The 15,269-nt window shown below is 55.5% G+C and overlaps 1 protein-coding gene across 1 annotated transcript in view; it reads left to right on the plus strand.

The window, feature by feature from the left end:
* LOC140374138 (metaxin-1-like) overlaps window positions 1-15,269 on the plus strand; it is a 186,553-nt gene that overhangs the window by 1,722 nt on the left and 169,562 nt on the right. The window contains exons 2-4 of the mRNA XM_072460944.1: window positions 5,795-5,864; window positions 7,098-7,177; window positions 7,344-7,436. Coding sequence (XP_072317045.1) covers window positions 5,795-5,864; window positions 7,098-7,177; window positions 7,344-7,436 — 243 coding nt within the window. The remainder of the gene's footprint in view (window positions 1-5,794; window positions 5,865-7,097; window positions 7,178-7,343; window positions 7,437-15,269) is intronic.

Genomic DNA, 15,269 nt, shown 5'->3' on the forward strand with positions numbered 1-15,269 from the left:
GTCCAAACCGGGTCCAAACCGGGTCTAAACCGGGTCTAAACCGGGTCTAAACCGGGTCCAAACCGGGTCCAAACCGGGACTAAACCGGGACTAAACCGGGACTAAACCGGGACTAAACCGGGTTTAAACCGGGACTAAACCGGGTTTAAACCGGGTTTAAACCGGGACTAAACCGGGTCTAAACCAGGTCTAAACCAGGTCTAAACCAGGTCTAAACCAGGTCTAAACCAGGACTAAACCAGGACTAAACCAGGTCCAAACCAGGTCCAAACCAGGATTAAACCAGGTCTAAACCAGGTCTAAACCAGGTCCAAACAGGGACTAAACCGGGTCTAAACCGGGTCTAAACCGGGTCTAAACCGGGACTAAACCGGGACTAAACCAGGTCCAAACCAGGTCCAAACCAGGTCCAAACCAGGTCTAAACCAGGTCTAAACCAGGTCTAAACCAGGTCCAAACAGGGACTAAACCGGGTCTAAACCGGGTCTAAACCGGGTCTAAACCGGGTCCAAACCGGGTCCAAACCGTGTCCAAACATGGTCTAAACCGGGTCCAAACCAGGTCCAAACCAGGTCCAAACCAGGTCCAAACCAGGACTAAACCAGGTCTAAACCAACATTAAACCAGGTCTAAACCAGGTCCAAACCGGGTCCAAACCGGGTCCAAACCGGGTCCAAACCGGGTCCAAACCGGGACCAAACCGGGACCAAACCGGGACCAAACCGGGACTAAACCGGGTCCAAACCGGGTCCAAACCGGGTCCAAACCGGGTCCAAACCGGGTCCAAACCGGGTCTAAACCGGGTCTAAACCGGGACTAAACCGGGACTAAACCGGGTTTAAACCGGGTTTAAACCGGGTTTAAACCGGGACTAAACCGGGTCTAAACCGGGTCTAAACCAGGACTAAACCAGGACTAAACCAGGACTAAACCAGGTCCAAACCAGGTCCAAACCAGGACTAAATTAGGTCTAAACCGGGTCTAAACCGGGTCTAAACCGGGACTAAACCGGGTCTAAACCGGGACTAAACCGGGACTAAACCGGGACTAAACCAGGTCCAAACCAGGTCCAAACCAGGTCCAAACCAGGACTAAACCAGGACTAAACCAGGACTAAACCAGGACTAAACCAGGACTAAACCAGGACTAAACCAGGTCTAAACCAGGTCTAAACCAGGTCTAAACCAGGTCTAAACCAGGAAATAAACCAGGACTAAACCAGGGACTAAACCAGGTCTAAACCAGGTCTAAACCAGGACTAAACCAACATTAAACCAACATTAAACCAACATTAAACCGGGACTAAACCGGGACTAAACCGGGTCTAAACCGGGTCTAAACCGGGTCTAAACCGGGTCCAAACCGGGACTAAACCAGGACTAAACCAACATTGAACCAGGTCTAAACCAGGAAATAAACCAGGACTAAACATGGTTTAAACCAGGACTAAACCAGGTCTAAACCAGGTCTAAACCAGGTCTAAACCATGTCCAAACCAGGACTAAACCAGGTCTAAACCAGGTCTAAACCAGGACTAAACCAGGACTAAACCAGGACTAAACCAGGTCTAAACCAGGACTTAACCAGGACTAAACCAGGTCTAAACCAGGTCTAAACCAGGTCTAAACCAGGTCCAAACCAGGTCCAAACCAGGTCCAAACACGGACTAAACCGGGACTAAACCGGGTCTAAACCGGGTCTAAACCGGGTCTAAACCGGGTCTAAACCAGGTCCAAACACGGACTAAACCGGGACTAAACCGGGTCTAAACCGGGTCTAAACCGGGTCTAAACCGGCTCCAAACCGGCTCCACACCGGCTCCAAACCGGGTCCAAACCGGGTCCAAACCGGGTCCAAACCGGGACCAAACCGGGTCTAAACCGAGTCCAAACCGGGTCTAAACCCGGTCTAAAGGTTTAGTCCTGGTTTAGTCCTAGTTTAGTCCTGGTTTAGTCCTGGTTTAGACCTGGTTTAGTCCTGGTTTAGACCAGGACTAAACCAGGACTAAACCAGGTTTAGTCCTGGTTTAGACCTGGTTTAGTCCTGGTTTAGACCAGGACTAAACCAGGACTAAACCAGGTCTAAACCAGGTCTAAACCAGGACCAAACCGGGTCTAAACCAGGACTAAACCAGGATTAAACCAGGACTAAACCAGGTCCAAACCAGGTCCAAACCAGGACTAAATTAGGTCTAAACCGGGTCTAAACCGGGTCTAAACCGGGTCCAAACCGGGTCCAAACCGGGACTAAACCGGGTTTAAACCGGGTTTAAACCGGGACTAAACCGGGACTAAACCAGGACTAAACCAGGTCCAAACCAGGACTAAATTAGGTCTAAACCAACATTAAACCAGGACTAAACCGGGACTAAACCGGGACTAAACCGGGTCTAAACCGGGACTAAACCGGGTCCAAACCAGGTCCAAACCAGGTCCAAACCGGGACTAAACCGGGTCTAAACCAGGACTAAACCGGGACCAAACCAGGACTAAACCGGGACCAAACCGGGACTAAACCGGGTCCAAACCAGGACTAAACCGGGTCTAAACCGGGACCAAACCAGGTCTAAACCAGGACTAAACCAGGTTCAAACCAGGTCTAAACCAGGACTAAACCAGGTCTAAACCAGGTCTAAACCAGGTCTAAACCAGGACTAAACCAGGACTAAACCAGGACTAAACCAGGACTAAACCAGGACTAAACCAGGTCTAAACCAGGTCTAAACCAACATTAAACCAGGTCTAAACCAACAATAATAATAATTAATAATAATAATAATAATAATAATAACTTTTATTTATATAGCCCTTTTCAGTGACCCAAAGACGCTGAACATAATAAAAAAGGGGGGGTATTTACAGACAGGGGGGACAACACGTACAGAACACATTAATATACAGATAAAATGAACAAGACAGAAGAAGTAGAGAGAAAAAGATGGGGATGAAACAGGGGGTAGAAGAGTAGGCAATGGGGTAGAGGAGGCTAGGGGTAGGGGAGGTCATAGGCTTGGGTGAAGAGGTATGTTTTTAGGCGGGATTTGAATGTTGTGAGTGAGGGGGAGTGGGACGGGGGGGAGGGAGTTCCAGAGTCGGGGTGCTGTTCGGGAGAACGCTCTGTCGCCAAAAGTTTTGAGTCGGGATGTTGGTGCAGTCAGGGTGAGAGAGGAGGAGGATCGGAGAGCTCGGGAGGGGCGGTGGGGGATGAGGAGGTCAGACAGGTAGGGGGGGCGGTGGGGGATGAGGAGGTCAGACAGGTAGGGGGGGCGGTGGGGGATGAGGAGGTCAGACAGGTAGGGGGGGCGGTGGGGGATGAGGAGGTCAGACAGGTAGGGGGGGCGGTGAGGGATGAGGAGGTCAGACAGGTAGGGGGGGCGGTGGGGGATGAGGAGGTCAGACAGGTAGGGGGGGCGGTGGGGGATGAGGAGGTCAGACAGGTAGGGGGGGCGGTGGGGGATGAGGAGGTCAGACAGGTAGGGGGGGGCAAGGTGGTGAAGAGCTTTGAAGGTGAGGAGGAGTATTTTAAAGTTTATGCGCTGCTTGATGGGGAGAGAGTGGAGAGAGCGGAGAACGGGAGTGATGTGATCACGGGACCGGGTGTGGGTGAGGAGGCGGGTGTGGGTGAGGAGGGTGTGGGTGAGGAGGCGGGTGTGGGTGAGGAGGGTGTGGGTGAGGAGGCGGGTGTGGGTGAGGAAGGTGTGGGTGAGGACCGGGTGTGGGTGAGGAGGCGGGTGTGGGTGAGGAGGCGGGTGTGGGTGAGGAGGCGGGCAGCGGAGTTTTGGACCATTTGGAGTCTGTGGAGGGAATGGGAGGAGGTGCCAGTGAGGAGGGAGGTGCAGTAGTCGAGGCGGGAGGAGATGAAGGCATGGATGAGGGATTCAGCAGCGGGGAGGGTGAGGCAGTGTCGGATTTTGGCGATGCGGCGGAGGTGGAAGTATGAGGTCTTGACGATGTGGCTGACATGGGGAGTGAAGGAGAGGGTGGGGTCCATGATGACACCGAGATTGCGTACCAGGGTAGAGGGGGTGATGGTCGAGGTGTCGATGCTGAGTGAAAAGGGACCAGTTTTATTGAGAGTGGATTTGGTGCCAATGAGGAGGAGCTCTGTTTTGTCACTGTTCAGTTTGAGGAAGTTGAGAGTGAGCCATGATTTTATTGTAGAGATGCAGGTTTGGATGTGGCTGAGGGGAGGGTGTGGGTGGGTTTGGTGGTGAGGTATATCTGGGTGTCGTCAGCGTAGCAGTGAAAGTCCAGGTTGAGTTGGCGGAGGATGTGACCAAGGGGGAAGATGTAGCAGATGAAGAGCAGGGGGCCGAGGACTGAGCCCTGGGGGACCCCTGCGTTACTGGGGAGAGGGTGGATGAGTGACCGGAGAGGGAAATGAACTCTTGCCTGTTGGTGAGGTAGGATGTGAGCCAGTCAAGTGCAGAGCCCTCAACACCCAGTTGGCGCAGCCTTTGTAGGAGGATGGAATGGTTTATAGTGTCAAAGGCTGCGCTGAGGTCTAGTAGTAACAGGATGTTGAGGGCCCCGGAGTCTGCAGAGGTGAGGAGATCGTTGAGTACTTTGACCAGGGCTGTTTCAGTGCTGTGAAGTGGGCGGAAGCCAGATTGGAGGGGTTCATAGAGGTTGTTTGGGTGTGAAGTTGGGCGGCGACGATGCGTTCCAGCGTTTTTGAGAGGAACGGCAGGTTGGAGATGGGGCGGTAGTTGGAGAGGTTGGCGGAGTCTAGGGTGGGTTTTTTGAGGATGGGGGTGATGGAGGCCAGTTTGTAGATGGAAGGAACATGGCCGAGGGATAAAGACTGGTTGAAGAGGGTGGTGAGATGGGGGATGAGAGCAGGGAGGCAGGCCTTGGTTAGAGTCGTTGGGAGGGGGTCGAGAGAGCAGGTGGTGGTTTTGGAAGCGGTGATGAGGTCTATGATGTGAGAGGAGTTAACAGAGGAGAAGGTGGTGAGGGCAGGGAAGGGTGGGTGGTCAGGGAGCGGAGGGGGGGCAGGGGTGGGGGTGGTGATGGAGTTAATGGAGACGGCAGTCATGGAGCTGTTGATTTTGGAAATGTTGTCATTGAAGGCAAGGAGGAAAGAGTTGCAGAGGTCAGGGGAGGAGGGTGGAGTGATGTCCGGTGGCTGGAGCAGCTTGTTGACGGTGGAGAACAGGGTGCGAGGGCTCCGGTGGGAGGTGTTGATGAGGGTGGAGAGGTGGGCAGATTTGGCGGCTTGGAGAGGTCTAAACCAACATTAAACCAGGACTAAACCAGGACTAAACCAGGACTAAACCAGGACTGAACCGGGTTTAAACCAGGACTAAACCAGGACTAAACCAGGACTAAACCAGGTCTAAACCAACATTAAACCAGGACTAAACCAGGTCCAAACCAGGTCTAAACCAGGACTGAACCAGGTCTAAACCAGGACTGAACCAGGACTAAACCAGGACTGAACCAGGTCTAAACCAGGACTGAACCAGGACTAAACCAGGTCTAAACCAGGACTAAACCAGGACTAAACCAGGACTAAACCGGGTCTAAACCGGGTCTAAACCGGGTCTAAACCGGGTCTAAACCGGGTCCAAACAGGGTCCAAACAAGGACTAAACAAGGACTAAACCAGGTCTAAACCAGGACTAAACCGGGTCTAAACCGGGACTAAACCAGGACTAAACCGGGACTAAACCGGGACTAAACCGGGACTAAACCGGGACTAAACCGGGACTAAACCAGGACTAAACCAGGACTAAACCAGGACTAAACCAGGACTAAACCAGGACTAAACCAGGTCTGTGTTGTGGTTTCAGGCGTACGCTCAGTTTGCTGGAGCTCCACTGAAGATTCACAAGATGAATAATCCCTGGAGAAGCCCGTCAGGTGCGAGCTGCACGCACCTGCAGGGGGCACCTGTCAATCACACTGAACATGTCACTGTGACATACATATTAGAACATTTATCACATTAGAACATTTATCACATTAGAACGTTTAGAACATTTATCACATTAGAACATTTATCACATTAGAACATTTATCACATTAGAACGTTTATCACATTAGAACGTTTATCACATTAGAACGTTTAGAACATTTATCACATTAGAACGTTCATCACATTAGAACGTTTATCACATTAGAATGTTCATCACATTAGAACGTTTATCACATTAGAACGTTTATCACATTAGAACGTTTATCACATTAGAACGTTCAGCACATTAGAACGTTCATCAGATTAGAACGTTTATCACATTAGAACGTTTATCACATTAGAACGTTCATCACATTAGAACGTTCATCACATTAGAACGTTTATCACATTAGAACGTTCATCACATTAGAACGTTTATCACATTAGAACGTTTATCACATTAGAACGTTCATCACATTAGAACGTTCATCACATTAGAACGTTTATCACATTAGAACGTTCATCACATTAGAACGTTCATCACATTAGAACGTTCATCACATTAGAACGTTCATCACATTAGAACGTTTATCACATTAGAACGTTCATCACATTAGAACGTTCATCACATTAGAACGTTCATCACATTAGAACGTTTATCACATTAGAACGTTCATCACATTAGAACGTTTATCACATTAGAACGTTCATCACATTAGAACGTTCATCACATTAGAACGTTTATCACATTAGAACGTTCATCACATTAGAACGTTCATCACATTAGAACGTTTATCACATTAGAACGTTCATCACATTAGAACGTTCATCACATTAGAACGTTCATCACATTAGAACGTTCATCACATTAGAACGTTCATCACATTAGAACGTTTATCACATTAGAACGTTCATCACATTAGAACGTTCATCACATTAGAACGTTTATCACATTAGAACGTTCATCACATTAGAACGTTCATCACATTAGAACGTTCATCACATTAGAACGTTCATCACATTAGAACGTTCATCACATTAGAACGTTCATCACATTAGAACGTTCATCACATTAGAACGTTTATCACATTAGAACGTTTATCACATTAGAACGTTTAAAGCTCCAGTCTGGAACATCAGAACATGTCAACCCTGACCCTTGTGATTGGTCGATGTTTGACGGTGAAATGTCTCCTCAGGTTCACTTCCTGCTTTGAGGACCAATCAGAACGAGACTCTGACTAGACCCAGTGACATCATCATCCACCTGCGCAAACAGGTAACGCCCACGGGCTGCGGTCTCCGGGGCGACGCCCACGGGCTGCGGTCTCCGGGGCGACGCCCACGGGCTGCGGTCTCCGGGGCGACGCCCACGGGCTGCGGTCTCCGGGGCGACGCCCACAGTCAGAAGTGAAGTATTTGAGTTTCATACATTTGTGTTTCAGAAATATAACGCAGACTTCGACCTGTCGGCCAAAGAAGGAGCCGACAGTCTGGCCTTTATCTCCCTCATCCAAGAAAAGCTGCTGCCCGCTCTGGTCAGACCCAACCCTGACCCAACCCTGACCCAACCCTGTCCCAAACCCTGACCCAACCCTGTCCCAAACCCTGTCCCAAACCCTGTCCCAAACCCTGTCCCAAACCCTGTCCCAAACCCTGTCCCAACCCTGTCCCAAACCCTGTCCCAACCCTGTCCCAAACCCTGAACCAACCCTGTCCCAACCCTGTCCCAAACCCTGAACCAACCCTGTCCCAACCCGTTTCCCAACCCGGTTCCAAACCCTAACCCAACCCTGTCCCAAACCCTGACCAAACCCTGACCCAACCCTGACCCAACCCTGTCCCAACCCTGTCCCAACCCTGTCCCCAACCCTGTCCCCAACCCTGTCCCCAACCCAGTCCCCAACCCTGTCCCCAACCCTGACCCAACCCTGACCCAACCCTGTCCCAAACCCTGTCCCAAACCCTGTCCCAAATCCTGTCCCAACCCTGTCGCAAACCCTGTCTCAAACCCTGTCTCAAACCCTGACCCAACCCTGTCCCAAACCCTGACCCAACCCTGACCCAACCCTGTCCCAAACCCTGAACCAACCCTGTCCCAACCCTGTCCCAAACCCTGAACCAACCCTGTCCCAAACCCTGTCCCAACCCTGTCCCAAACCCTGTCCCAACCCTGTCCCAACCCGGTTCCCAACCCGGTTCCAAACCCTGACCCAACCCTGTCCCAAACCCTGACCAAACCCTGACCCAACCCTGACCCAACCCTGTCCCAACCCTGTCCCAACCCTGTCCCCAACCCTGTCCCCAACCCTGTCCCCAACCCAGTCCCCAACCCTGTCCCCAACCCTGACCCAACCCTGACCCAACCCTGTCCCAAACCCTGACCCAACCCTGTCCCAAACCCTGTCCCAACGCTGTCCCAAACCCTGACCAAACCCCTGTCCCAACCCTGTCCCCAACCCTGTCCCCAACCCTGTCCCCAACCTTGTCCCAAACCCTGTCCCAAACCCTGTCCCAAACCCTGTCCCAAACCCTGACCCAAACCCTGACCCAACCCTGTCCCACACCCTGTCCCAAACCCTGACCCAACCTTGTCCCAACCCTGTCCCAACCCTGTCCCAACCCTGTCCCAACCCTGTCCCAACCATGTCCCAACCCTGACCCAACCCTGACCCAACCCTGTCCCAACCCTGACCCAAACCCTGAACCAACCCTGTCCCCAACCCTGTCCCCAACCCAGTCCCCAACCCTGTCCCCAACCCTGACCCAACCCTGACCCAACCCTGTCCCAAACCCTGTCCCAAACCCTGTCCCAAATCCTGTCCCAACCCTGTCGCAAACCCTGTCCCAAACCCTGTCCCAACCCTGTCCCAAACCCTGACCCAACCCTGACCCAACCCTGTCCCAAACCCTGAACCAACCCTGTCCCAACCCTGTCCCAAACCCTGAACCAACCCTGTCCCAAACCCTGTCCCAACCCTGTCCCAAACCCTGTCCCAACCCTGTCCCAACCCGGTTCCCAACCCGGTTCCAAACCCTGACCCAAACCCTGTCCCAAACCCTGACCCAACCCTGACCCAACCCTGACCCAACCCTGACCCAACCCTGACCCAACCCTGACCCAAACCCTGACCCAAACCTGTTGCAAACCCTGTCCCAAACCCTCACCCAACCCTGTCCCAAACCCTGTCCCAAACCCTGTCCCAACCCTGTCCCAAACCCTGTCCCAAACCCTGTCCCAACCCTGTCGCAAACCCTGTCCCAAACCCTGACCCAACCCTGACCCAACCCTGACCCAACCCTGTCCCAAACCCTGTCCCAAACCCTGTCCCAAACCGTGTCCCAACCCTGTCCCAAACCCTGTCCCAAACCCTGTCCCAACCCTGACCCAACCCTGACCCAACCCTGACCCAAACCTGACCCAACCCTGACCCAACCCTGACCCAACCCAAACCCTGACCCAAACCTGTTGCAAACCCTGTCCCAAACCCTGACCGCAACCCTGACCCAAACCTGACCCAACCCTGACCCAACCCTGACCCAATCCTATCCCAAACCCTGACCCAACCCGGTCCCCAACCCTGTCCCAAACCCTGTTCCAACCCTGTCCCAACCCTGTCCCAAACCCTGACCCAAACCCTGACCCAACCCTGTCCCAAACCCTGTCCCAAACCCTTTCCCAAACCCTGACCCAAACCCTGACCCAACCCTGTCCCAAACCCTGTCCCAACCCTGTCCCAAACCCTGTCCTAAACCCTGTCCCAAACCCTGTCCCAACCCTGTCCCAAACCCTGTCGCAAACCCTGTCCCAAACCCTGACCCAACCCTGTCCCAACCCTGTCCCAACCCTGTCCCAAACCCTGTCCCAAACCCTGTCCCAAACCCTGACCCAACTCTGACCCAACCCTGACCCAACCCGGTCCCTAACCCTGTCCCAAACCCTGTCCCAAACCCTGACCAACCCTGTCCCAAACCCTGACCAACCCTGACCCAACCCTGTCCCAAACCCTGACCCAACCCTGTCCCAAACCCTGACCGCAACCCTGACCCAACCCTGACCCAAACCCGGTCCCAAACCCTGACCCAACCCTGACCCAACCCTCTCCCAAACCCTGTCCCAAACCCTGACCCAACTCTGACCCAACCCTGACCCAACCCGGTCCCTAACCCTGTCCCAAACCCTGTCCCAAACCCTGTCCCAAACCCTGACCCAAACCCTGACCAACCCTGTCCCAAACCCTGACCAACCCTGACCCAACCCTGTCCCAAACCCTGACCCAACCCTGTCCCAAACCCTGACCGCAACCCTGACCCAACCCTGTCCCAAACCCTGTCCCAAACCCTGTCCCAAACCCTGACCAACCCTGTCCCAAACCCTGACCCAACCCTGACCCAACCCTGTCCCAAACCCTGACCGCAACCCTGACCCAACCCGGTCCCAAACCCTGTCCCAAACCCTGACCAAACCCTGACCCAACCCTGTCCCAAACCATGACCCTACCCTGTCCCAAACCCTGACCCAACCCTGTCCCAACCCTGACCCAACCCTGTCCCAAACCCTGACCCAACCCTGTCCCAAACCCTGTCCCAACCCTGTCGTAAACCCTGACCCAACCCTGACCCAACCTTGTCCCAACCCTGTCCCAACCCTGTCCCAACCCGGTCCCCAACCCTCACCCAACCCTGTCCCAAACCCTGACCCAACCCTGACCCAACCCTGTCCCAAACCCTGTCCCAAACCCTGTCCCAAACCCTGTCCCAAACCCTGACCCAACCCTGTCCCAACCCTGTCGCAAACCCTGTCCCAAACCCTGACCCAATCCTGACCCAATCCTGACCCAACCCTGACCCAACCCTGTCCCAAACCCTGTCCCAAACCCTGACCCAAACCCTGTCCCAAACCCTGTCCCAAACCCTGTCCCAAACCCTGTCCCAACCCTGACCCAACCCTGTCCCAAACCCTGACCCAACCCTGACCCAACCCAAACCCTGACCCAAACCTGTTGCAAACCCTGTCCCAAACCCTGACCGCAACCCTGACCCAAACCTGACCCAACCCTGACCCAACCCTGACCCAACCCTATCCCAAACCCTGACCCAACCCGGTCCCCAACCCTGACCCAACCCTGACCCAACCCTGTCCCAAACCCTGACCGCAACCCTGACCCAAAACCCTGACCAACCCTGACCAACCCTGATCCAACCCTGTCCCAAACCCTGACCCAACCCTGACCCAACCCTGTCCCAAACCCTGACCGCAACCCTGACCCAACCCTGACCCAACCCGGTCCCAAACCCTGTCCCAAACCCTGACCCAACCCTGATCCAACCCTGTCCCAAACCATGACCCTACCCTGTCCCAAACCCTGACCCAACCCTGTCCAAACCCTGACCCAACCCTGTCCCAAACCCTGACCCAACCCTGTCCCAAACCCTGACCCAACCTTGTCCCAACCCTGTCGCAAACCCTGTCCCAAACCCTGTCCCAACCCTGTTGCAAACCCTGTCCCAAACCCTGTCCCAAACCCTGACCGCAACCCTGTCCCAAACCCTGTCCCAAACCCTGACCCAACCCTGACCCAACCCTGACCTAACCCTGTCCCAAACCCTGTCCCAAACCCTGACCCAACCCTGACCCAAACCCTGACCCAAACCCTGACCCAAACCCTGTCCCAACCCTGTCCCAAACCCTGTCCCAACCCTGTCCAAACCCTGTCCCCAACCCTGTCCCCAACCCTGTCCCCAACCCAGTCCCCAACCCTCTCCTAGACCCTGTCCCCAACCCTGACCCAACCCTGTCCCAAACCCTGTCTCAAACCCTGACCCAACCCTGACCCTAACCCTGTCCCAACCTGGTCCCCAACCCTAACCAAAACCCTGTCCCAAACCCTGACCCAACCTCGTCCCAACCCTGTCCCAAACCGGTCCCCAACCCTGACCCAAACCCTGTCCCAACCCGGTCCCCAACCCTGTCCCAAACCCTGTCCCAACCCTGTCCCAACCCTGTCCCAAACCCTGACCCAACCCTGACCCAACCTTGTCCCAACCCTGACCCAACCTTGTCCCAACCCTGTCCCAACCCTGTCCCAAACCCTGACCCAACCCTGTCCCAAACCCTGACCCAACCCCTGTCCCAACCCTGTCCCAAACCCTTTCCCCAACCCTGTCCCCAACCCTGTCCCAAACCCTGTCCCAACCCTGTCCCAAACCCTGTCCCAACCCTGTCGCAAACCCTGTCCCAAACCCTGACCCCAACCCTGACCCAACCCTGACCCAACCCTGACCCAACCCTGACCCAACCCTGTCCCAAACCCTGACCCAACCCTGACCCAACCCTGACCCAACCCTGTCCCAAACCCTGTCCCAAACCCTGTCCCAAACCCTGAACCAACTCTGTCCCAACCCTGTCCCCAACCCTGTCCCAAACCGGTTCCCAACCCTGTCCCAAACCCTGACCCAACCCGGTCCCAAACCCTGACCCAACCCTGACCCAACCCTGTCCCAAACCATGACCCTACCCTGTCCCAAACCCTGACCCAACCCTGTCCCAACCCTGACCCAACCCTGTCCCAAACCCTGACCCAACCCTGTCCCAAACCCTATCGCAAACCCTGACCCAACCCTTTCCCAAACCCTGACCCAACCCTGACCCAACCTTGTCCCAACCCTGTCCCAACCCTGTCCCAAACCCTGTCCCAAACCCTGACCCAACCCTGTCCCAAACCATGACCCTACCCTGTCCCAAACCCTGACCCAACCCTGTCCCAACCCTGACCCAACCCTGTCCCAAACCCTGACCCAACCCTGTCCCAAACCCTGTCGCAAACCCTGACCCAACCCTCACCCAACCCTGTCCCAAACCCTGACCCAACCCTGACCCAACCCTGACCCAAACCCTGTCCCAAACCCTGTCCCAAACCCTGTCCCAAACCTGTCCCAACCCTGTCGCAAACCCTGTCCCAAACCCTGTCCCAAACCCTGACCCAACCCTGACCCAACCCTGACCCAAACCCTATCCCAAACCCTGTCCCAAACCCTGTCCCAAACCCTGTCCCAAACCCTGTCCCAAACCTGACCCAACCCTGTCCCAACCCTGACCCAACCCTGTCCCAACCCTGACCCAACCCTGACCCCAACCCTGTCGCAAACCCTGTCCCAAACCCTGACCCCAACCCTGACCCAACCCTGACCCAACCCTGACCCAACCCTGACCCAACCCTGTCCCAAACCCTGACCCAACCCTGTCCCAAACCCTGACCCAACCCTGACCCAACCCTGACCCAACCCTGTCCCAAACCCTGTCCCAAACCCTGAACCAACTCTGTCCCAACCCTGTCCCCAACCCTGTCCCAACCCGGTTCCCAAACCGGTTCCCAACCCTGTCCCAAACCCTGACCCAACCCGGTCCCAAACCCTGTCCCAAACCCTGACCCAACCCTGACCCAACCCTGTCCCAAACCATGACCCTACCCTGTCCCAAACCCTGACCCAACCCTGTCCCAACCCTGTCGCAAACCCTGTCGCAAACCCTGACCCAACCCTGACCCAACCCTGACCCAACCCTGTCCCAAACCCTGACCCAAACCCTGTCCCAAACCCTGACCCAAACCCTGTCCCAAACCCTGTCCCAATCCCTGTCCCAGCCCTGTCCCAAACCCTGTCCCAAACCTGACCCAACCCTGTCCCAAACCCTGTCCCAACCCTGTCCCAAACCCTGTCCCAAACCCTGTCCCAAACCCTGACCGCAACCCTGTCCCAAACCCTGTCCCAAACCCTGACCCAACCCTGACCCAACCCTGACCTAACCCTGTCCCAAACCCTGTCCCAAACCCTGACCCAACCCTGACCCAAACCCTGACCCAAACCCTGACCCAAACCCTGTCCCAACCCTGTCCCAAACCCTGTCCCAACCCTGTCGCAAACCCTGTCCCAAACCCTGACCCCAACCCTGACCCAACCCTGACCCAACCCTGTCCCAAACCCTGACCCAACCCTGTCCCAAACCCTGACCCAACCCTTACCACACCCTGACCCAACCCTGACCCAACCCTGACCCAACCCTGTCCCAAACCCTGAACCAACTCTGTCCCAACCCTGTCCCAAACCCTGTCCCAACCCTGTCCCAACCCTGTCCCAACCCGGTTCCCAACCCTGTCCCAAACCCTGACCCAACCCTGTCCCAAACCCTGACCCAACCCTGACCCAACCCTGACCCAAACCTGACCCAACCCTGTCCCAACCCTGTCCAAACCCTGTCCCCAACCCTGTCCCCAACCCTGTCCCCAACCCAGTCCCCAACCCTCTCCTAGACCCTGTCCCCAACCCTGACCCAACCCTGTCCCAAACCCTGTCTCAAACCCTGACCCAACCCTGACCCTAACCCTGTCCCAACCTGGTCCCCAACCCTAACCAAAACCCTGTCCCAAACCCTGACCCAACCTCGTCCCAACCCTGTCCCAAACCGGTCCCCAACCCTGACCCAAACCCTGTCCCAACCCGGTCCCCAACCCTGTCCCAAACCCTGTCCCAACCCTGTCCCAACCCTGTCCCAACCCTGTCCCAAACCCTGACCCAACCCTGACCCAACCTTGTCCCAACCCTGACCCAACCTTGTCCCAACCCTGTCCCAACCCTGTCCCAAACCCTGACCCAACCCTGTCCCAAACCCTGACCCAACCCCTGTCCCAACCCTGTCCCAAACCCTTTCCCCAACCCTGTCCCCAACCCTGTCCCAAACCCTGTCCCAACCCTGTCCCAAACCCTGTCCCAACCCTGTCGCAAACCCTGTCCCAAACCCTGACCCCAACCCTGACCCAACCCTGACCCAACCCTGACCCAACCCTGACCCAACCCTGTCCCAAACCCTGACCCAACCCTGACCCAACCCTGACCCAACCCTGTCCCAAACCCTGTCCCAAACCCTGTCCCAAACCCTGAACCAACTCTGTCCCAACCCTGTCCCCAACCCTGTCCCAAACCGGTTCCCAACCCTGTCCCAAACCCTGACCCAACCCGGTCCCAAACCCTGACCCAACCCTGACCCAACCCTGTCCCAAACCATGACCCTACCCTGTCCCAAACCCTGACCCAACCCTGTCCCAACCCTGACCCAACCCTGTCCCAAACCCTGACCCAACCCTGTCCCAAACCCTATCGCAAACCCTGACCCAACCCTTTCCCAAACCCTGACCCAACCCTGACCCAACCTTGTCCCAACCCTGTCCCAACCCTGTCCCAAACCCTGTCCCAAACCCTGACCCAACCCTGTCCCAAACCATGACCCTACCCTGTCCCAAACCCTGACCCAACCCTGTCCCAACCCTGACCCAACCCTGTCCCAAACCCTGACCCAACCCTGTCCCAAACCCTGT

Source organism: Eucyclogobius newberryi, unplaced genomic scaffold (assembly GCF_026437365.1).
Source record: "Eucyclogobius newberryi isolate DKJ021-1_F unplaced genomic scaffold, fEucNew1.0.hap1 SCAF_3, whole genome shotgun sequence".
Classification (NCBI taxonomy): domain Eukaryota; kingdom Metazoa; phylum Chordata; class Actinopteri; order Gobiiformes; family Gobiidae; genus Eucyclogobius; species Eucyclogobius newberryi.